Source organism: Lissotriton vulgaris, chromosome 11 (genome assembly GCF_964263255.1).
Source record: "Lissotriton vulgaris chromosome 11, aLisVul1.2, whole genome shotgun sequence".
Lineage (NCBI taxonomy): Eukaryota > Metazoa > Chordata > Amphibia > Caudata > Salamandridae > Lissotriton > Lissotriton vulgaris.
The window spans coordinates 9,239,915-9,262,974 of record NC_141699.1 but is presented as its reverse complement, the minus strand read 5'-3'; the positions used below and the strand labels follow the sequence as shown (position 1 = coordinate 9,262,974).

The 23,060-nt window shown below is 46.0% G+C and overlaps 1 protein-coding gene across 2 annotated transcripts in view; it reads right to left on the bottom strand.

Moving 5' to 3' along the window:
- HIRA (histone cell cycle regulator) overlaps positions 1-23,060 on the bottom strand; it is a 436,977-nt gene that overhangs the window by 43,237 nt on the left and 370,680 nt on the right. For both annotated transcript variants that reach the window (XM_086942648.1, XM_086942649.1), the window contains exon 21: positions 10,495-10,600. In XM_086942648.1, the coding sequence (XP_086798774.1) occupies positions 10,495-10,600 (106 nt within the window). The remainder of the gene's footprint in view (positions 1-10,494; positions 10,601-23,060) is intronic.

The window sequence follows — 23,060 nt, the reverse complement described above, 5'->3', positions numbered from 1 at the left end:
AAGGTTCTGCTCTAAACTCTAGAAAGGATGATATTGTAATAGAATATTGCTTTAATTCTAGAGTGGAACAGCTTGCTAGAAGACTTTTGCACTGCAACAAAGGGACGAGCAACGTACCAAGGGGAACTGGTTGTAATCGGTAAGGATGTGCAGTGGTTGGTTCTATACTTAAGCGATAAGCCCTCTAATATGGTTCTGTATAAACTCTAGAGATGAGAAGTATTCTTACAGGGCTCTACTTTAAATTCTATAGATGCACATTTTTACTAACAGGATTCTGAGCTGCATTTGAGAAGAACAGGGTCCTGACAGATTTATTCTCGGGATAGAGTAGTAGTTCAACCTAATTTATTTGTAGACCCTAAAGAGTGTCAATACTATAAGAGGGCTCTGCTTTGAACTTTAGAAATGAGCAGTGGTCTAACAGGATCTGACTTTCAACACTCTCGAAATGAGCAGTATTCTAAAAGGATTAACTTCTGAAACCTAGAGATGAAAGAAAGGTATTGTAATAGAGTGTGGATAAAATACTCCAAAGATGAGCAGTAACATATCATGACCCTACTCTGAATGCTAGCGACATGCAGCCCTGTTAGCAGTAGCCTTCATTTTATGATGTGGAGGATCTGGCTAGTAAGGGACAGATGTTCAGGCTGACCTTTCTAGGGAGGGCTTTTAGTCGTTTCAATGGTTGCTGTGGTGCTGGTAGTGGGTGGCTGATAGTGAAAAGTAAGCCTGGGTCGCTTCTCAAGTGCAGCATGAGGGTGGAACGAATTCCCTCAGTGGAAAAATATTAATACAAAGCTAGCAGTGAACCTGCTCATTTATTGAATACCCGACTGCCTGCTCTCAATCTTGTGATCACACTCATTTCTTAGCTCTGAATGCGGCCTGTTATTGCACTGGTTTGCTCTGCCTCCTACTAGATTGCCTATACCTTGCAACAGTACTGTCTACAACTCGTAATCTGTTTTAACCTAATTTTAGTTTTTCTGTATAAAACTGAAGTACCTGCACCTCGGAGGGTTTCCGCATTACATTGTAAAGGTGCATCATCTTTCAATGAAAAGGAGGAAAAAGTTATTTCCCTATAATAATCGTTTTGCTGTTGTGCATTAAGCAGTCATCGACTAGCTGGGTCCAGAAATTATCCTACCGTTCTCTCTTTTTTCTCTCTAGGGCGTAGACCAATAGGTCATCTAGTTATATAGTGAAAAGAGTCCAGAAATTTCCCCAGAAGTGTACATGGCTCAATGTAAACCCAAAATGCTCTATTTGTGGTTATGTGGTCGAGCAACCTTAGGCCTAACACAGAGGAGTGTAGGACATTTGTACGCACAGGGACTAATAAATGTCACATAAATCAAAAAGGAGATCTACACCACTTTTAGAAAAATAAGTGTCTTTCTAGGTTTATTTTAAGACCAAGATTTATTTTAACCTTTTCGGTGCTCATGACGGCTCCCGGCCGTCATGAGTCACGGTAGGCGCGTGCTCATGACGCCCGGGAGCCGTCAGAACGTTGCCGGTCCGTCCATGTGACGTTAATTCCCTGCCTGTGCTGGATAATTAATCAGTGGGCGGCGTTCCGACGGATCCCAGCCGTCATGAGCACACGGCCACCGTGATTTAGGAAGGACGGGAGCCGTCATGAGTACTGTAGCGCCAAGCCCAACCCCCCCCCCCCCCGCACTGAAGCAATTCACGCCGCGGCGAAGGAGTTGAAAGGCGAGTACTTTTTTCAAAAGAAATACTTCTCACTTTCAAAAGTGGACACTGCAATTTTTCAGTTCATCAATGCTAACTTGCAGGAGGAAAACAAGAATGTAGTTTTGCAGGTAAGTATACAACTTACAGACTTGCCTTTTAGGATAAAGAATCAACACCACACAAGGTTCAAGTAAGTAGCAACTCTGCACCTTCAGCGGCACTGGGGTGGCTGGGTGCAGCTTTCAAATTTGGATTCTGGTGCCAATGTTATCCAATGGGGAAAGAGGGTAATCTAAGATATGCTGCTTACTAGCAAGCAATACTGTTTCGTAACACAGTCTCCGGTGGTCAAGGTAAGCACGGGGGGGGCACAAGACAGCAACAAATCTACATCCTAAGCAGCACAGGGGCGGCCGGGTGCAGAGTGTCAACACACCGTTGTGTGCTAATGCAAATCAATGGGGGGGGGGTCAGAGGGGAAGGGGGGGAATTGGTTTTGGAAAAAAGGTGCTGGTTCTGGCCAGGGGCTGAACAAAGAAAACCTACAGATGCACAGGAAATTACTGATGCTTGGGGACTAGGGGACACCGCTGGTCAAGCTCCCCAAGGCCTAGGGACTTCTGGTGCAGGGGTATCCTTTGGCATTGGAAAAATCTTACCGTAGGGGGGTTGTCGTACACAGGCTGCAGGTGTTGATGTGGGGGTTCGGTATGGGTCAAATGATGGACTCTTGCTTAGAATCGCTGGGGAACCTTAACAGGATCGATGGGCCACTTGGACTAGGGCCATGGGCATCAGGTGAAGAAGTGGGTCTGGTAGGCGGTTTTGCGGTTCCTCAGGGCAGAGTTCTTTTTCTTTAGAGTTGGTTTCTTTTGGACAGGTCAGCTGTCTACAGGAGATCATGATCTTAATTGAAAGCAGGCAGTCCTTCCAGAGTTTTGGAGGTAGCTGGGCCTGCAGGACGAGTTGACTTTTGTAACAGGGGTGGAAGGCAGAAGACAGGCCATCAGGGTTAGCACCAAGTCAGTCACGGGTCCTTCTTCTTTCTTGCTGTTGCGCCTCTTCGGTGTCCAGGCTTCGTAGGTCATCAGGAATCTGGCTTCAGGGTCCGGGGTGCCACCTGAACTAGATTAAGGGGCGTTACAGGGGAGTGACAGGTAGGGAACAACGGGTCCTTACCTGGGGTGTCTACACCCTCTATTATGCCAGCCTGTTGTGGGAGCGGGGCACCGTCCTAGCCCTGATTGGATAAGTCCCACCATCTTCAACATGGTGGATACGGAAAAATGTGCTTTACTTTGCCTCCAGCACCTGAGGGATAGAGTTGGCCAAGTGGGGGCACACCTCCTATTCTTACTTAGTTTTCTCGCCGATTCTCCCACCAAAGGTATTGTTTGAACCATGGGGCTGCCATCTGCTGCTAGTAGCAGAGGCTGGGGTCGCAATACAGAGGAGGGGGGGGGCTCTTAGTGCGGAATGAGGGACGGGAGTGGGATAGCTCCTATAAGCAGCAAGGGCCCTCACACACCCAGAGAGGTGTCATGCTTCATACTAGGGCAAAAGAACAATTGATTGACAGAATGCAGAACAATGTCATGCATTCACCCCAATACAGAGATCTGGGCCTAAATTTTTTTTTGCTCACCATGCCATTCCAGTTTTGACCCAGCCATATGCAAATCAGTCTTGACCCTGCGCCCACTGGACAACAGTCCAGCCCGAACTGCCAGGCCAGGTCCTCCCTGCCTGGAAACATGCATCCTAGGACCATCAGCCAGGATAGCTTGACTCCAGTGGCATGGAGAGCACAGGACCCAAGCCTGGGCATACCCTCCCACTCGGGTATTATAATATCCAATATCAAAACATTCCTCAAGGGGCAGGCTCTCCCAGCTCAGCTGAGAGATAATACTATAAAATTCACTGCACTCTAGAATCTCGCCCCATAATGCTTTGTTGGGCGCCTTTGGTTGGCATTGTATTTTTGCCAATAACTTTGCTTGGGGTGGTCCTAGGAGGATGGGACCACCACTGAACCGTTCAGTGTGTTATGCTCTTTGTGGATTGAGTTCTGTCCATAAGGCGTAGGCCGTACGGCGCCGATAGGCCCAATGGCCCGCGTCGACGCACCGGAATGTAGCTGGTGATGTCGAAAAGTCTATTCGATGTCGAAATAAGTTTATCTAAAGTTTCTCGCTTCGAAAATGCAGAAAAAGTCTTTTCTAGCTGGAGCGGAAAACTTTCATCTGAACCCAGTGGCGGAAAAAAACAATCTGAGGATGGAGTCGATGACCATATGCAGTATTGTCCAAGGGAGGAGTCACCCATCTCGTGACTACAAAGACTTCTTCCAAGAAGACAACAACCTGCAATCATCTGAGCCCAACACCAGGTGGCGATCTATTGCTAAGTGTAGGATCTGAAGCTCATATGCCTCCCTTTCTCTTTAAAACAGGAAATAAGAACTTCTTTCTGATATCACTATAATGTTCACAGAACATGGTGAAGTGCATATATTTTGAGCTGAAAAATTATCACAGGCACAAGGCCCTAGCTCGTTTTGTTTGCACGACCCCTGCGATTTACCTAGAAAGAAGTGAATAAGATTAAAACGAAACCTAGTTAAGAGCAAGCGATGGAATGGCCTATTACCAATTTTCAAATATAGTTCCATCATGGGTGCGTTTTTTAATAAATAATGTGCTCTGACAGACGGTTTTCCTAACTCCAACTCTTCTCGCTCACTTGACCACAAATTCAGGAGCTGTGTTTTGACCCACTCGAGATCTACTTTCTCGATTTTATCTGGATGGTCAAAAAGATCTTGACGGCTCACGCCAGCTAATAAATTCTTAATATAAAATAGCCACGGGATCTTCTGCGCTTGATCCAGAGAAACTAACTGGCACATGCATCAAAGGATTTTGCGATCGTTAACGGTGCGAATAGCAAAAATCGGCCGTTTGCGATCGCAAAATCTGCTTTTGGAATGCATGAAGGGTGAAGGCCCTCGCAATTTGAGAATTCGCAAATATTTGCGAATTCTCAAATTGCGATTGCATTTAAGGAATCGCATTTTGCGATTCCTTAAATGCAATGCATGAAACTTAAAAAAATTGCGATTTCGCAATTAGGGGGAGCAAATTACCATGAGGTTGAACCTCATGGTAATTTGCGAAAAGTTTGAAAAATGCACTTTTGTGCATTTTTCAAAGTTTCATGTTGTGCACACACATGCCCTTAGGGCATGTGTGTGTACAACATATGTGTACAGATTGATTTCAGGGGTGCAATAGGGTGTCCTTTGGACACCCCTGCACCCTTGAAATCGCATTCTCAATTTGCGATTCGCTAATTGCTAATCGCAAATTGAGAATGTCCTTCCATTCATTCCTATGGGCCTCTAGGCCCATAGGAATGAATGGGGAGGTATTCCTTAATTGCGACTCGCAATTTGCGACTCGCAATTAAGGAATATTAAGAAATCGCAATTTATTTAGCGATTTCTTGATGCATTGCATTTTGCAATTCCTTAATTGCGATTACTTATTTTTCGCAATTAAGGAATCGCAAAAGGCAATATTGATGCATATGCCTGACAGTCTCTTATAATTCTGAGGTTTAAGTCAAGTTGTGGGTTAAGCCACGCTTCTAACCATCAGATAACTGGGGCTAACTTCAGTATATCAGTTATGTAGCTCATTCCTAGTTCTTGATGTACAGCATAGGTGGGAGTAGATTGGGGGACAGACAAAAGATTGCGAAGAAACTTGTTCTCCATTATCTGCAACCCCTCCATAGGCCTGTGGCCCCAGATAGATGAGCCATAAGTAGCTATTGCTATACATTTAGATTAATGAATATTTATAATGCCCTCTACCGGTTTTGCCCCAACCGCTGAGCAAAACCATTCACTGCCGCAATTGCCCTAGCCATGGCATTAGCCTTAACTTTATGTTGTGCGGCCCAGGTCCCTCTTTCATCAAACAAACCCCCCAATTAGGTAAACGAGGGCACCCTGGTTAATTCTATACCTTCACAAAAGAAGATTCTCAAATTACTCTTTTTTTCAGGCCATTACATGGGATTTAGCAGTATTTACCCTAAGATCCAGAGAATTCATAAAAAGCCCAAAGCCATCTAAAAGCTTCTGTAAGCCGACTGATGTATGCACTAATAAAACAGCATCGTCGGCGTACAGAAGTACTGGGCAACGGTCATGACCTATTAACGGAACATCCAGACTAGCTAAGTTTAAAACCTTCCCTAAATTATTAATATAAAGAGTAAAAAGCAATGGAGATAAAATACAACCTTGTCTTACTCCCCGACCCGACCTTAAGTGCCTAGTGCAATTACCCTCTTGGTCAATCCTTACCCTAGCAGTGAGATCCTGGTGCAAGCCAGCTAGGAAGGAGACTACACTGATTTTTATCCCCATTTCCGTCAGAATTAACCACAGTTTTGACCTGTTAACCAAGTCACAGGCTGACAACAGGTCCATAAATGACAGCTAAGGTGTATTTCCCAGCTAGTAAAGATAAATTGAGACACTGGTCTTGGGTCCCCTTGCCACTTCTGAAACCATACTGAATGTTGGACACAACCTGATTTTCGTACAGCCAACCAGTTAATTTGCCCAAAATCACTACCTAAAACTTTTACTGCCGAATCAATTAGGGAGATAGGTCTTTAACATCTGATATCCCCGCTCTGACCCTTTTAAAAAATGGGCACAATTATAGATAATGACCAAGAGGGAGGAAAACCTTGTCTAGCACAAACGTTAAAAACATTGGTCAAAATTTTGGCCCAAAATGAGGGATACAACTTATACAAATCTGCCGGGACTCCGTCCGGGACAGGAGCCTTATTGCTCGTCATGTTCCTAATGGCCAGTTCTACATTCTCCTAACAGAATGTCAAATCGGTGGTGGACCCTCTTGTAACATGAACAATCGCATGATCCGCACATTTAGGTGTCTCATAAATGGCCACGCCATTGATCCTTGGTGATATTGCATTCAATCTGGGTATTACCTACATCAGAAAGAAGCATTTGCAATGCAATAGGTCTCGCAGTAGGAAAGTTTGAGTTATTGGTGTTGTAAATGATTTTTTTTTAATTTATGTGTTGGTTTTGAAAATAGCGAAATTAATAGCTTTGTCATTTACAATGCCAATATTTTAAATTTTTGCAAATGTGACACCTATAGCATTTGTAATGCAACATGTTTTGTATTTACGTGACTTAGATGTATTGATATTACAAATAACAATGGCTTGTAATTTTTTTAAATAATTAATACTTAAATAAAAGTTATTGTAATTTATAATGGCAATAGCTTAAAGTCGGGAGCAAATTTGCTCTTGTAACTAAACAAGTCAAACCTTGTGCAAACGACAGGACAAAAGAGCAAATATGAGCTTTTGCAGACATCGGAATGGCTATAGCATGTTATTCTGCATTCTAAGGAATGGGGTATTACATGAGGATCTGCTTATTAGCCCACCCTGTGCTAATGCTAATGAGTGGGTGCACAATTTACACAATCAATGTGCAGGCCTACTGCTGTAATCGAGCCTGTGACGTTCATATTGCAGAATTGATAAAGCCTTGATTAGGCCCTTAAGCTTAAGAGCACCATCAATCTGCACGCGTTGACGTGGCACTTAGAATGTTCTAGAGGCCACCTTAACATTCCCATGCTGATTAGCCACATTGCAACCACGCACACTTCCAACCGTGCAAGGTTGCTCCAGTGTTTGAAACGAAATATGATTGAGTGAGCGATTCGACTCGAGAATGCAAAAGTGGCAGCAGTGCGCTATACAAATGTTGAGTATAAAAAAATAACAAGTCCGGACATGAAAAGAATGGGAAGAGCCCTCTTTTTCAACGGGGAAGGCAGATAGAACCTATGGACCGCCCCCCACCCCGCCCTCGGCAGCGAATCCAGCTGAGAGGCGAGGCGGCCCGCTGTGACCACGGCGGCTGGGACAGTGCACGCACAGCTAGTAGCCAGAAGGAGGCGTGCTCGCGACAGGCTGGGGAGCGCGCGCACACGTTCCAGGCAGCCAAAGAGGCCTGGTGCGCACCGCCTCCCTGTGCCGTGTTGCGCGTCGTGGGTCTCGTCCCCTTTTCCTCTTCCTCTGGTAGTGCCCCCCGCCCAGTGTGTGCACCGCGGGGCCGGTTTCCTACGCTGGGGGCCTGCAACCGCCGCTCCCTGCGATGTTGGCGGAGGCTGGCGGGGATGCGCCCCCTGTCTGGGGGAAGCTGCCGGTTTTGCAGCCACTCTCGCCACCTTCTTCCCCAGCGGAAGATGATCCTATCGGTCCTTCCCCTCAAGCCGGGCCCGCCTTCCCACCACTGCCTCCTCCACCCGGAGCCTCCGGAGCTGCAGAGGAGCCTGACTCTCTAGACGGCCGGAGTACGAGAAAGAAGAGGTGGAGATTACGCTGACCGCTCCGGCGCCTAACCAGTAAGTACCGATTCGGGGGTATGGCAGATCTCCCGGGGCATGGGGCGGGGGGGTGTGTGTGTGCAGGGGGGGTAGGGGGCGGCGGCGTGTGTATGCGTGCGTGTCTGTGTGTGTGCGTGTCTGTATGTGTGTGTGTGCAAGGGGGTGGGGGGGCGGCAGCTTGTGTATGTGTGGGGGCGGCAGCGTGTGTATGTGTGCACGCGCCTGTGTGTGTGTGTGCAGGGGGGTGGGGGCTGGCTGTGTGTGTGTGCGCAGTTAGTGCATGCGAGCCAAGCGAAACCAGGGGCTGTGTGTGCGTCTGTGCAAGCGCGTCTCAGAAGCGCGCTCCCGCGGTCAAAACTGAGAATGGAAAAGCGCGTGTCCGACTCGTGTCTTCATTTCCAGAAACGGGTGACAATAGTTGTCGAGCAGACTAAGCAATGCTTCGCATAGCTTGCGTCTAGGCTCGACCTAAAAAAGGTTGGTTCACAATGGCCCAGAAACTGCTACTGTCTTTTAAAACTTCCACCGATGTTAGGGCAATCCAGGCTTCTCTTTTGATTTCGTTTTTCAGAGTAGAAAGTACTGACTTGTACTCCCTTCTGAGTATCGCTAAGTGGCTTCTATCTTGAGGGGACTTTATTAAAGCGGTCATCAAATTATGATGTGCGCTGGAACAGTTGCTATCGAACCATCTCTCTCCCCTAAATTGACCGAGCCTAACAGAATAGGTCAGGTCCGTAGCTACCTGATCACAAATGCCTTCAAAGGCCCCCAGAACTACTAATCCCTCGGTCGCCCTATCCAGGCATATAGCCATCTTATCTTCTACCTTTGTGGCTAATTCTTGAAAAAAAGAATCTGGTAGAACTTTCGCCCATTTTACCCGCCTGCCTTGATCTGTGGGTTTAAAACTAAGTTCCTCTCTAGGTTTGCGTATATTTCCTTTAAATCCGCAGCTTCTGTCTAGCTCAAGGATAAATGGGTTGTGTCACTATAATATGACCATTTGGCACTATAAGAAATAACCTTCGGTAGAAGGGATAAAGACAAATATAAAATCAATAACAGTATTGCACCCTCTGGCTATAAATGTAGGGGTCCTTTCAGATAAATCAGTGTCACTTGGTTCATGAAGATCCATTTCTGCCAGGAGATCGTCCAAACATTCCCCGGAGCGTGTATGCTCAAAGTGTAACGAGGCATAACTTACTAAACCAATAGGATCAGTTTCCCCCTGGCAGCTCTGATCACAAAGGTGAATATTAAAATCACCCATAATAATAATCGGGTGATAAGTGGTTTGACTCTCACGATAAGTTTCTAAAAACTGTCTCAATATTAGCAAATGTTCATTTTCCATACAACAATCAGCTGAGTAATAAAAATTAACCACCAGCAATTTGAGTGAATTATGGACAGCATATTTAATTGCTAAACAGTTAGGGGTGCCCACCTTAACCCATTTGTGGGTTCCCGTCAAGGCAAGGGAAAACAGTAAAAGACCCCCTTTAGCTCTACCCGAGGGAGAATGCTGGGCTTGCACACAATAAGATTTGTACCCGTCTACCCAGAAATCGCCCTCCATATCCCAAGTTTCTTGAAAACCCAATATGTCATAGGTTTTGATCGAATCCAACCATCTGGGATCCACAGCAGTGAAAAATAGAATCTGAAGATGGCGACCACACACTGGGGCATACATCTGACAACATATGAGGATGGCGTTAATAACCTACTGGTTAATGGCCAAGAGAAAAAAAAAAAAAAGGGAAAGACAGACATTTCCGGATCCATCCACTACATGAAGGAACAATGCACTGCAGGTGTACCAGAAAAGATTCACTTTATACAAGTTACTTACATCTAAACCTTCTTTTGCTGCTTATGTATCACAGATTTACTTTTTTTGCATGTGCCTTCTTCTGGCTACTTGGAGTACAGTCTATCAAAAAGTTAAACAAAAGCCCCATGCAAGTCCTTGGAGATGCTATTGGTGGGCAAACCTGGAAATTTGGCCTCTGCCTCCCTTACACTTCAGCCAGGTTTCACTCCTCTAAGACCAGGGTCAGTTCTGTGTAATCTGTATGATCATTGGCCCCACCTTGCCCATAGGACCTGAGCCTTTTACTTTACGGTTGGAAAATTATAATTTAACCAATCTGCAAAATTGGATGTTAAAAAACACTATGTGCACAACTTTAGGCCCTGACAGAGACTAACAAATGGATCCGTTGACATGAATCGATTGTGAAAATATCCTATCACGATCCACTTGCACATATGTATGTGTTTCTTTGCTAGAGTGCAACTTGTCACTTACCATGTGGAAAGAGATGGATTGAAGCAGTATGCCTTTCCATTGGACAAGCTGAGTACCGGAATACCCCTCTGAGTTAGCAGCGTCTGTAAAACGGTTGTGTCACCCTCTACAGAAAAATACAAACTAATTTAATGCCTTGGAATGGGTTAAGTGCAAGCAGAAAATGAAAAGAAAAATACAAAGTGGACCAAAAGATGTTATTGAAAAGATCAAGAACAATGGAATGCCAGGAGAACTCCTATAAGAGGAATAACATAGGGGTGGTGCCTCCAAAGTCTGATTTAACAGTAATTTTCCATCAGTTAATAAGACATATATCAGTGTAAACAAACTCTAAGAAGTAAATAGAGGCAGCAATCGCCACATTATAATTAATACTGGCCTTCACAATCCTGCAAGCATATGGAAACACACACACACTGGAATACTATTTGGTGGAATTTATTCGATTATAAAGTAATGTATAAAAAAAAATTTAAATAGACGCAGGCAAATAATAAGTGAGTTAATGAGTGAACCTGAACATCTGTCTCAACTAAGGTATTTTATCTAGGAATTGAAATCAGGTGTGTCAAGGATTTAAAGGTACAATTGCCAGCGTTAAAGATCAGGGTATGCAGCCTTCTCAACCCTCCACCAATGAACTTGCTTGATTCTGTAGCTGAAGTCACTCAACATCCCTTTGGGTATGTTGGTGAGTGGGGACAGGGTAACATTCCCCCCGATAGGTCTAGAATGGCGGAACATGTGGTGTGGGGTTGTATTTCATTCTGGTAGCGCCTCCATTATCACTGATGGGACATAAAGCACTAATCAAAAGGATGATGTCCCCAGATGCTTTCGTTTGGAAAGAGTGCTATGTTCAGTCCCAATGAGGGTGTTTTAGGAACTTTTGGTAGGCTTGGACATGCTATAATGCTGAACTTGAGACACTTAAATGCACATATGAAATGGCTATGCCTCACTTCTTGGCTAAAAAAGATACAGTATTTGCCAAGTTAGCCAAAGTAAGGTGTTGAATGATGAAATTAACCTGATAGTTGGTACATATGGCAATACTGATTTAAAAAATTGCTTTTCACTTGCCCCAGAGCAGAGTGATGAGTACAAATGTCATATTTGTTTGGTTGGATGTTGCATGTATGGACGTTGGTATGAGCATAAGGTGATTGGGAGGTGCCCATGTCATCAAAACTCTGTATTATGTGGACTCCTACACTTTGACTCTCTGCAGGCAGTCATGTACGCAGCCAAGTGGATAAAGGAGGGGTGAGTGGAAATGGGCTACATATTTCATTTGTGAGGTTTGAAACTGACTGACTATGGTAGAGAGACAGACATGGAGTGGATTTCCAGCAAGGACCCTAAATCAAGGGTTCTTGCAGGAGTTATAGAAGTCTAACAAGTGGGCTTTGCATTACCTGTCTTTTGTGGAGCAATGCAGAATTGAAAATCTGTATCACTGTTAATGCTGAATCTTAAATGGGATGAAGATTGCAAACACCACTGAAAGATGCTGACTGGGGTACAGCCTGTGTCAGGAAATGCACAATTCAAGCTCAACCAATTCAAGTTCCTTCACAAGATATTCCACGCCTGTGGGAGTTCTTGTCCTTGATGTCAAGTGCGAATAGTGGGATTGTATGCTGTGGTCTGACAAATGGTCGGCGAATAGTGGACACAATTGTGGGGAGAGGCCTGGCAGGTGGCCCACAGTTCTGTTAAGCATTGCATATTCATCCTGAACCCACAGCCGCAAAAGGGTAAGATGCGATTTAGATTTATGGCATTGTGCTTGTTTGTTGCCTTTCCGTAGAACTGCCATTTACTAGCTTACATAGGCACGCCCCCAACAGCAGAGTGGGTTCAAGGACACAAAAGACTGGACAAGGCCGAAGAACTACATATGGCGAGCACCAGAAGCAATGCTAGACTGAATGAGGACTTGGGCACTTGTTGCGCGCACTGCTGCGGGAACTACTTTCTCTCCCCATACTACAGACATAAAAGCACTACTGTGTGTTATGTGATTCTGCTGGTTATGTAATGAGGACTCCAATGAGGTTAAAAAATAAAAAATGACAACACACTGAGTGTTATATCGCCCTTCAGCTCAACCCAGCTGTTTTATTCATGCTCTGCGGTCTGCATTGCATTACATAGTTTTGTATTTACAGTATGCGAAATAAATGTTTTTTAAAAATGTATATGGCACTAACTATGCAGTTACTGGGCGACACTGAGCAGCAGACTTCTCAGAAGAGCGGTGATGGAAGAAGCAGAGGGGTGGTTAATCTTTTTTTTATTTTTTATTGTTTTATTGGGGAAGAAACATCAAAGCATACAGTTGACAATATGATCATTTCTGAAAAAATGTAAGTTGCTACATTAGCCGCTTATTAATTGACATGGCGTTGTTATAAATCATGCCTATAAATCACAATTTGTAGCAATCTGGCGAACTGTTGTGGAAAAACAACAGCATACAGAATTTCAGTAAATATAGTGGAGGGAAGAGAAAAGAGGGGAGGAGATAGTGATGTGTGATCTCAGTCAGTCGATTTGAGTGCTAATGCGGTTGTGTGGTATATCGGTGCGGAGTATGTGTATGCCCGAAACAGAGGGGAGCTCTGATGTGACGGCATTACGGAAATGTGAGTGCTGGCAACCAGAGGAGGAGAGGGGAGTACTGCGGGTGAGGGGATTGGTGCTACGGTTATGGTTGGGAGGGATAGCATTTGGTAGTCAGATTGCAGGGCAAATAGGTAGGCCTGAAATGTTTGTCAAATATCCTTAGGACGTGACGTGGGAGGTTGAAGGGTAGAATATATCTCACTTTGCATGTCACAGTAGGTCATACTTCAGAGCCATGCCTCTTTTGTGGGACAGAACCGACTTCCCCAGTGCAATGCAATTTCCCTTTTGGCTAATAATAGGGCAATAGCTATGAATCTGCTGAGCTAGCCGGGATGTTGGAGACATTACCTAGCAGGGCCAGCATGGGGATGGTGCAAGGGTTGTGGAAATCGTAAGTGATGGCGCTTGAAACACTGATGTCCAATATGAGGCGATCACGGGACAGGACCATGTTTTGTGGACCAAGTATGTTCCAGGTATATGTCATTTGGGGTATGGCGAGGACCTGGAGGCATCATACTTGGCCATTTCCTGAGGGGTGACATAGGATCTATGGACGAATCAGATATGGAGCAGCTTGAGGCGATGGTTAGGAGATTCACATTTATTTGCATACAGCTGTTGTAAGCCCAATCCTTGTCTGAGAGTGGGTGTCCCAGGTCTTCCTCCCAGTGACGGTAAGCCCCCCCCATCACACATGTTTTAAGGCTAAGCATAGAGTTTAGTGATCAGGTCGGAGCCGCCTGGGTAGTGTGAGAGGTGGAAATTCCACAGGTGATACAATATAGGAGGGCATTACTGTATGCAAAGTGATGTGCAGTCTAGTAAGAGTGAATCTGTCCATATATGATAATTTTATGTCAAGAGCCAGGTCACGATGTGTCCCAATATGGCCACCTGGAAAGAGGTCCCCAAAGGTGTTAGTCATTCTTAAATTTCAGTTTCAAATCCCTGGCAGCATTTCAAAGCAAATCATTTGAGAGGCCAGGGTGCAGTGAAGAGAGTGAAGGGGAGGAAAAAGAAAAAAATATCAAATACAGGGTGTCTGGGAGTATACATTTTTGAATTTAGATGTGGACCCTAAACTACATATGAAAAAAGCCTACACATAGTCTCAGATATACATATCTAACCTGGGAATCTGTATGATGGTAAGCCAACTGGGATGCACATGAGACTACTGAGGGCCAAACAGGAGCTCAACACATCAAGCCCATTAGAGAAGCATTAAGACTTGGGATGAAAATCTCAGCTTGGACTCAAAAACTAGGAAGAGCCGTGTGTTGCTCTCCACACAGGTAGCAGCATAAACATTTTCCAGTATGTCGAGGGTGCACAACTGCACTTGAAAATGTCCTTGGCTTCAGATATCCAATGCCCAAGCCCTACCTGCACATCATCCACATCTGGATGTCCAGCTCCACCCTGAAGCTTAACCCAACACAGAATTACTGTTATTTGCGGAGAACAGCAAACAGCTTAAACCTGGCTCAATGGCATGATGTGAGAAAGTGGCTCTATATATACTGGACCAAAGTAAGGTACGGTGTGTATAGAGTCCACAAACCCCAGAGGTATAACAGAGATCAAAGTCAGGGCTGACCTTACTCTCAAAAGTAGTAGCTTGGTCGAGCAGTAAGGCAGTACCAGAGGACAGTGTAAAGCATTTGTTGTGCACACTCAGTCAGCAAAAGGTTTCACACACTCAAGAACTGAATTCTAGGCCAATTGTTTTTATATCCAAAGATATAGTGGTTTTATTTTTTGAACCAACAGGTATCAAAATATACTTTTCTCAATATGAGTAATCTCAGATAATGACTTTGCAAAGGAAGCAATATACTTTGGAAACACAACAGGTACAGGGGTTGCAATAAGCAACACAATTCTAAACACAATTTAGCATTGAACTCAATGGGTTTTTCTACAAAAATGCAGCTGATTACTTTATGGATTACTTCTGTAACTCGGGGACTGGATCCTAGATCCAGTCCTGAGGTCTAAGCTGAAAACAGTTAGTAAAAACGTTTTAGTTATTGCAATGATTGTTAAAGAATAAAAAGGTATTTTAAAAGTTCACACTTAGAAACTTTTCAGTGTAAATCTAGCAATGTTATCCAATGGGAGAAAATTCAGGTTACAGGTACAGTACGTTCTTGTTACTTTAGCAATCCAGTACTGGGCTCCTAGGTCCAGCACTGGGATCTCTACTTAAGACAGGTAAGTAATTACGTTTCAGTAGTTGGTACGATTTTTAAGGAATATTTCAAGTTTTCAAAAGTAGACACTTAGAAGAAATTTCATAGAAAAGCAGACAATGGATTCCTATGGAGAAAATGCAGGTTACTAGTAACCCGGGTTAGGATTACTTTATTTTTATTTATTTTATTTTGAAAGTTTCATAGAGCGCGAACAAGATCCTTGCGGATATCAGAGCGCTTTACACACATAGAGGTTATACAAATCCCTAACAATTTCCCCCACTGCATCTTCCTACATGTATCTGTTCAGTCCCCTCCCACCAGAGTTACAATCTTCACCTTCCTCCCTCTGGGCATCATCAGACACTGATGTGGGGTGTCTCAATATACCCCCTCATGTGGAACGCATCCAGCCAGGTGAACTTCTCCCCCGCCTCCGGCAGTATTGACTATCCGCGGAAGGAGAAATAGCCCTTTTAACAATAATATCTGAATTGATGGACAAGGGCAAAGTGGAGGAGACACGTGGCAATATCTGTAACAGTCCCATTATTCCGGTTCTTAAAAAGACCAATGGAGATGCTCTCTCCCCTAAAATATACAGATTCGTGATTGACCTGAGGGCCCTTAACAAAATAACAAGCTCCCAATACCCTGTTGTCCCCGACATTACAGCCCTCTTAACGATGGTCCCTTCTGACGCCACGCATTTCTCTGTCATTGACCTGAAAAATGCCTTTTTCAGTATTCCTATACATCCTGACAGCAGACATTTGTTTTGGTTTCTCCCTTGGTGGGCGGAGCTTTAGATGTTGCCGCGCCCCTCAAGGTTTCACTGAGACCCCCAGTATCTATAGTCAAGCCCTAAAAAAGTCAACTAGATTCCTTGGAACTCCCTGATAATTCCCCACTATTACATTATGTTGATGACCTCATTGCTGCAAATTCTGCCCCAACATGTAAAGAAGCTACTCTATGTTTGTTATGCCACCTTGCCCTACATAACCACAAAGTCTCTTTGAAAAAGCTTCAGTTTTGTCAAGAGACCTATTTAGGTGATCTCCTCCCGAAGGAGGGAAGGCAGCTCACCGTTGATCGTGTAGACATTATCAATGCTATGACCGCCCCACGAACACAAAAGCAGGTGCGAGCCTTCATAGGCCTAACCTCATACTGTAGACAGTGGATTTCCAATTTTTCAGCCACGGTCAAACCTCTTCTTGCCCTCACCACTAAAAACATATCAGACAGTTCCTTTCCATGGACTACAGAGCATGCGCAAGCCTTCCAAGATTACACATCAGCCGCCTACTCCCTCACAACATTTTGGTCGGAAAGGTATAGTTGGTACACCCTCAGTGGCACAGGGGCAGCCGGGTGCAGAGGTAGTTAGGCCCAATGTTATCCAATGAGAGGCAGGGGGCCTTCGGGTGGTGGCTGCTGGCTAGCAGGCCACGCGGCTGTGGGAGCTGGGCTCCTGGTCACTTGCTCAGGGCAAATGGGGAAGTAGAATAGGACAAAGGTTGCACTGCCAGGGGCCCTCGGGCTGCTGGGTGCAGGGTGCTTTTGAGCAGTCGGGCGCTCAATGTTATCTAATGGAAAATGTACAGAGGGAACAAAGGTTGCAGACTCGGGGACGGAGATTCTTCAGGTGCGACCACCACTCCGAGAGGGAAGTTGGGATCTTGGAGAAGAGGTGAGTACCCCAAAAGGAGGGCACAGGGGGCCATGGGGCGCCGGGTGCAAGGGGGTCTTAGGGTGTCGGGAAATTTTACCCTTGGCTGGTCGCGGTTGGAGGGGTCCCTGGTTCGGAGGAAGCAGGCGTTGTCTGGGTCATCAAGGAGGGTCTTTGGACACTGGACTTCGGTTCCTAGTCGCCGGGGGGACGCCCTTGTGGTCTTGGATCACTCAGGCACAGGCCGGGCTTGGCGGGTGCAGAGTGGGCTGGATTCGCGTTTCCCGGCTGGCACCAGGGGGGTTGCTGTTGGAGCAGAGCCTCTGCTCATAGGAGTCCCAGTCTGTTAGAGGGTCAAGGCAGGCAGGTCCTCCGGGTTGTCCAAGGTTGCTGTCCGCAGGAGTCGCCGGGATTTAGCAGGAGCAGGTTCCAGGGTCAACAGGCCGGTAGGAATGGGGCCAAGTCAGTGGGTGTCGTCCTGTTAGCAGCTGCACGGCGGGTCTTCTTCTTGATATTCTTTCTTCTTTTCTTACCGGGATCTGAGGAAGTAAGGTTCAGGGAGCCCCTAAATACTGAATTTAGGGGTGTTACAGGTAGGGCAAGGGCAGGGACCAATAGGTCCCTGTCCTGGGGTGGGTACACACCCTAGTCTGCTCCTCTCCGGTGGGAGGGGCCCTGGGTACCATTTACTAGGTGGCCAGAGATGCTAATTGGGTTTTAGTTTCAACACAGTTTTAGGGAAGGAGCACATGCCCTGGGTACCTGGTTGGCTGGAGCACAGGGCACACTCAGGCAAAGCACATCAGCAGTTCAGCAAAAAGTGGGGGAATACCAATGCAAGAAAGATGGCACTTTCTCACACATGAACCTAAGTGGCTTTGAACCACAATTTTCATTGAATGCCAAGTCACTTGAATTCATCTTAGATACCAGTTTCATCATCAAGGACCACAATGTCACAAAACACAAGCATTTACAATGCAATGGTCTCGGCTTTATTAAAGTTAGAGCTATTGGCATTGCAAATGGCATTTTTTTCATTTTGTGTTTTTTTAAAAAACATAAATAAATGGTATTGTCATTAACAATGGCAATAGGTGAGCATTAGAGAGTAGTAGAGAGTATTAGCGGACACAGAGCCACACACACACACACACACACACACACACACAGAGCCACACACACACACACACAGAGCCACACACACAGACAGAGCCACACACAAAGCCACCCACATACAGAGCCACACACACACAGCCACAGCCACACACACACACACACACACACACACACACACACACACAGACAGAGCCACACAGACAGAGCCACACACACACACACACAAACAGACAGAGCCACACACACACACACAGACAGAGCCCCACACACACACACACACACAGACAGAGCCACACACACACACACAAGCAGAGCCACACACACACACACAAGCAGAGCCATACACACACACAGACAGAGCCACACACACACACACACAGACAGAGCCCCACACACACACACACACACACACACACAGAGCTCTCTGCCCAGTAACGCCCTAGGGAACAGAGGCACGAAAAACCGGATCACAAGCAGGGCACAGAGGCACAAGCAGGGCACAGAGGCACAAAAACCGGATCACAAACAGGGCACAGAGGCACAAAAACCGGATCACAAGCAGAGGCACAGAGGCACAACAAGCAACGAGGGGGCAGGAGAGCAAGCACAAGCAATGAGGGGGCAGCAAGCACAAGCAACGAGGGGGCAGGGCGGCACAGAGGTACAAAAACCGGATCACAAGCAGGGCAGGGGACAGAGGCACCACAAAAAGCAACGAGGGGGCAGGGGCAGGAGAGCAAGCACAAGCAACGAGGGGGAAAGGGGGGCACAGAGGCACAAAAACCGGATCACAAGCAGGGCGGCGCAGAGGCACAACAAGCAATGAGGGGGCAGGGGCAGGGGCAGGAGAGCAAGCACAAGCAACGAGGGGACGGGGTGAGCAGCAAGTGATGGTGAACAATTGTGACAAATGAAAGTGAAGAAACAACGTAACCTAACCCCCTTGCTACACTTCCAAAGTAAAAATTACAGGGACTGTCAACACACTAGCCAACACAACCACAGATTGTTTTCACCGTCGGTCAACAACTTTCCTTCGGAACCTACACCCGTCCATCTCATAATAACCATTCGCATAACCCTGGCGCACTCACGTGGGGAAGGGAGGGGTGTCTGGATTCAGGGTCTCGTTCTTCCTGCACTGCTGCGACTGCCTAGGGTGCTACTCCTCTGCTCCCTCCCACTTGGCTCAGCGTGGGTAAGAGTTGGGTGGGCAGGGGGTGCGAGGCGAGTGGTCGATCACAGGGTGCCGCCTCCTTAGCTCCCCACTGACAAGTGGGCTGACAAGGCACCTCTCTGAGAGAGGGCGCTGGGCGTTGCCAGGCGACGAGCCGCCTCTTCTCCCAGCTTGTCAACAACCTTTACGCAGTCTGTAGTTCCTTCCTACTAGAGGAGCATGCCTTGGGGCGTCCCTAGCAACGGCACCGCATCACGTGACGTGCATGTACAGTCACAGCACGGGGGGCTTATCCTGGCTCCGTCGAATCTCTGGGATGTTTGTCAGCCTGCGGGTGCCAGTTTTGCAGAGAAGATCAGACTGTTAACTACGACCCATACAAGTCAGAAATGGCTCCTGTACCCTGCACAGAGGCACGAAAACCGGATCACAAGCAGGGCACAGAGGCACAACAAGCAACGAGGGGGCAGGAGAGCAAGCACAAGCAACGAGGGGGCAGCAAGCACAAGCAACGAGGGGCCTGGGGGTCACAGAGGCACAAAAACCGGATCACATGCAGGGCAGGGCACAGAGGCACGAAAACCGGATCACAAGCAGGGCAGGACACAGAGGCACGAAAACCGGATCACAAGCAGGTCAGGGCACAGAGGCACGAAAACCGGATCACAAGCAGGGCAGGGCACAGAGGCACTAAAACTGGATCACAAGCAGGGCACAGAGGCAGAACAAACAACGAGGGGGCAGGAGAGCAAGCACAAGCAATGAGGGGGCGGCACGAGGGAACAGACGCACAACGGGGGGGCGGAAAGCATGAGGGGACAGACGTACAACGGGGGGGGGGTGAGAGGGCGGAAAACACGAGGGAACAGACCCACAGCAAGGGAACAGACGGCAAAAAAAGTACCTGCACAACGCCATGACACCACCATCTTTCTCTGAGGCGAGGCAGAAATGCCTCGGAGAAAGCAGCGTAATTTTCTGATTCGGGGGCGTGGTTTTCTTTCTTACCTCTTCCCATTGGATGGAAGGTAAAATTCCAGCCAATGGGAAGAGGAGAGAAAGAAGCAAAAAAAGACGCCCCCGAATCAGAAAAAGAAGGGGCTTGAACGGAGTGACGCCCCTCTCCTCCAATGGCTGGCCTCCGTTTAGGAAGCCAGCCAATGGAGAAAAGGAGCGGGTTCAAGCCCCCATTCTAAGAAACATTAAATCTCCGGACCGACACTGCGCAAGCACAGCCTACAGTCCTCGACCTAAAAAATGGCTGGGTACCTCCCTCTTTCAAAGAAAATGTTAACTGTTTCTTCCGGAAGGCAGCTTCAACTCCTCATTTCTTTACATCCGATTATGGTAATGCCTTAATCCATGGGCTCCCAGACTCCACACTGGCACCGTTTAAAGGCATCATATATGCTGCAGCACATCTTATCCAGTGTGTAAAGAAATATGATCACATCAATGGAACTCCTCTGGCTCCTATTACCAGATTGCTCGACCTTAAAAACCAGCTGAATCATTTACAAAGCAATCAAGACCAGCAACTCTGCTTATCTTGCAGACAAGCTCAACACCCCTGGTGGTTTTTGCTACACCTGTAGCCAGGACACCATCAGACTGCAGAAAGGTTAAAGCCTCAATCTATGGAGCCGAACCCTGGGGCTTCGAAAAGTTAGTTCCTAGTCCAAGCTCAGAACAAGTTTTCGAGGGCATTGACTGGCCTTCCCTAGTCGACACCACTTAAACCCTTATTGTTATCTAACCTGCTTATAAGCTTATAAGATTGTGAACATTTTCTTCTTTTACCTAAACCTGCGTAACTATGGTTATTCCTTTCCTTCTAGGAATTCTTATCTAGTCATAAGACAAAAGGTTTTATTATATGTATTATTTGCTTGACATGTCTTTTCTTTTTAATGGAATTTTTTCATGTGTCATTTTAATTGTTTTAAAAAGTCACTTCTTGGTTTTTTACCTTGCTGTTTATATGTGTCTTTTATGATTGTTTATCATCGAATAAAGACTAATTGCAAATGACTAGGTAAGTACAAGAGAATACCACATTGTAGGAAAGTGGGTTTCTGTAGCAGTAACTCCCCCATTTTTTGCCAGATTTCTGATGCACTTTGAGTGTACACTGAGTTTCTGCCAATCAGGATCCCAGTGCCTGTGTTCTTTCCCTAAACTGTACCATTGTTTCCACAATTGGCAGACCTCTGTCCCTTGTCAAACGTACCAGTGGTACCAAGGGCCTTGTGACCAGACAGTGTCCTTTTGGGCTGCAGGAGTATTGTCCCACCCTAAAGGACCCCACACCAAACACCCTGCCATTGCAGGTTACGTGTTGGGGTGTAGCTAAACTAAAAGCGTCTACATGGCACACTTTCCTGGGTACCATGCCTACGCACCACTGCCCAGTAATTTGAAAGTACTGCATAAAATTCTACTTACCTGTAACGGAGTTCAACTTGGTTCCTAGAAATAAAACTAAAGTTATATTTTTCTACAAACACTGGCCTAGGGTCAGTCATTGAGTGGTTGTTCCTGCCTAGTATCAGTATGTACACCAAATGCATCAACACTTCCCTCTGATAAGCCTAACTTCTAATCCCAGCTACCAATAAATCAAGAGTAAGTTATTATCTACTTTAACCTCTGCCATACCTTTGGGGACTCACTGGACTCTGTGGACACTATTCCTTACTTTGGTATAGTATATACAGGGCTAGCTTCCTACACATATAAATACACATATACATACCGTTACAGTAATGTTATGAACACAGAAAGAGTTTTTGTAGACAGTTACTTGCTTGACTGCTTTTATTTTCACATTCTGTGTGGTTATCATACATATGTTATGCACTAGAACGAGGATTTTCAAACATTTTTAGGTCGAGCACAGACAGCGATTGTGCGATCAGGATTTTCTGTTGTATGCACTTTGTGGGCTTGAACTCCGCCCATCACTTTTCATTTGTCTAATTGCTTGTCTTTTAAAATTTCTAGGTTGCCAGTGGGTAATTTGTCTTCCCGGACCTGCCTTTTTGTAACTCGTTCACCCTCCTGGGGCATCGCCACATGAATTGTCGGCTTCTGCTGTTTTCCATTTTACTTTCTACTCATGAATTTGCCCGGTGCTCAATTCACGCCTGCCGCCATTCCTCTGCTCTTTGCTGGTGCTGTTCGCTCTCCTCCCTTACTCTTGCCAACTCCACTGGTACTACCATTCACTCCCTCTCCTCGTGCTGCACCTGCATTCTTTTCCGTCCTACTCTTTTCTCGATTTCACTAGTGTTCCACTGTGAAAGCCTTTTACCATTCCGCGGTGATGAATGTTTGTGTATCGACTGTTGCCTAATGCAAGCTCAGCGGGTGACCGCGAAGCATGGCTGGCCATGAGGACACAATGTCTCCGTGGTTAGTTTCTGTTGCTGTTCAACTGTGGAAGAGCTGATGCTAAGTGAGCTGCGTGCATTCTGTGAATTCTTTTGCAAGTTTTACAATTGAAGTTGCACCACTTTTTTCTCAGTGTCTTTTTCAGTCTCTAGAGCTGTCCCCGTACAGAGGTCACTGTGCCCTCCCACCAGCCGTGGGCCGATGATAGTTTTGTTCAGTTATTTAGCTTGAATGGCTATGTAATTATCTTGATTGCTCATTAATCAATGACCTTGTTATTATTCACCTATATATACATTACCATTATGTACATTAAGGTTGCACAGGAATTAAGCATATTCCAGCAAACCAGCAGTTTTATTTC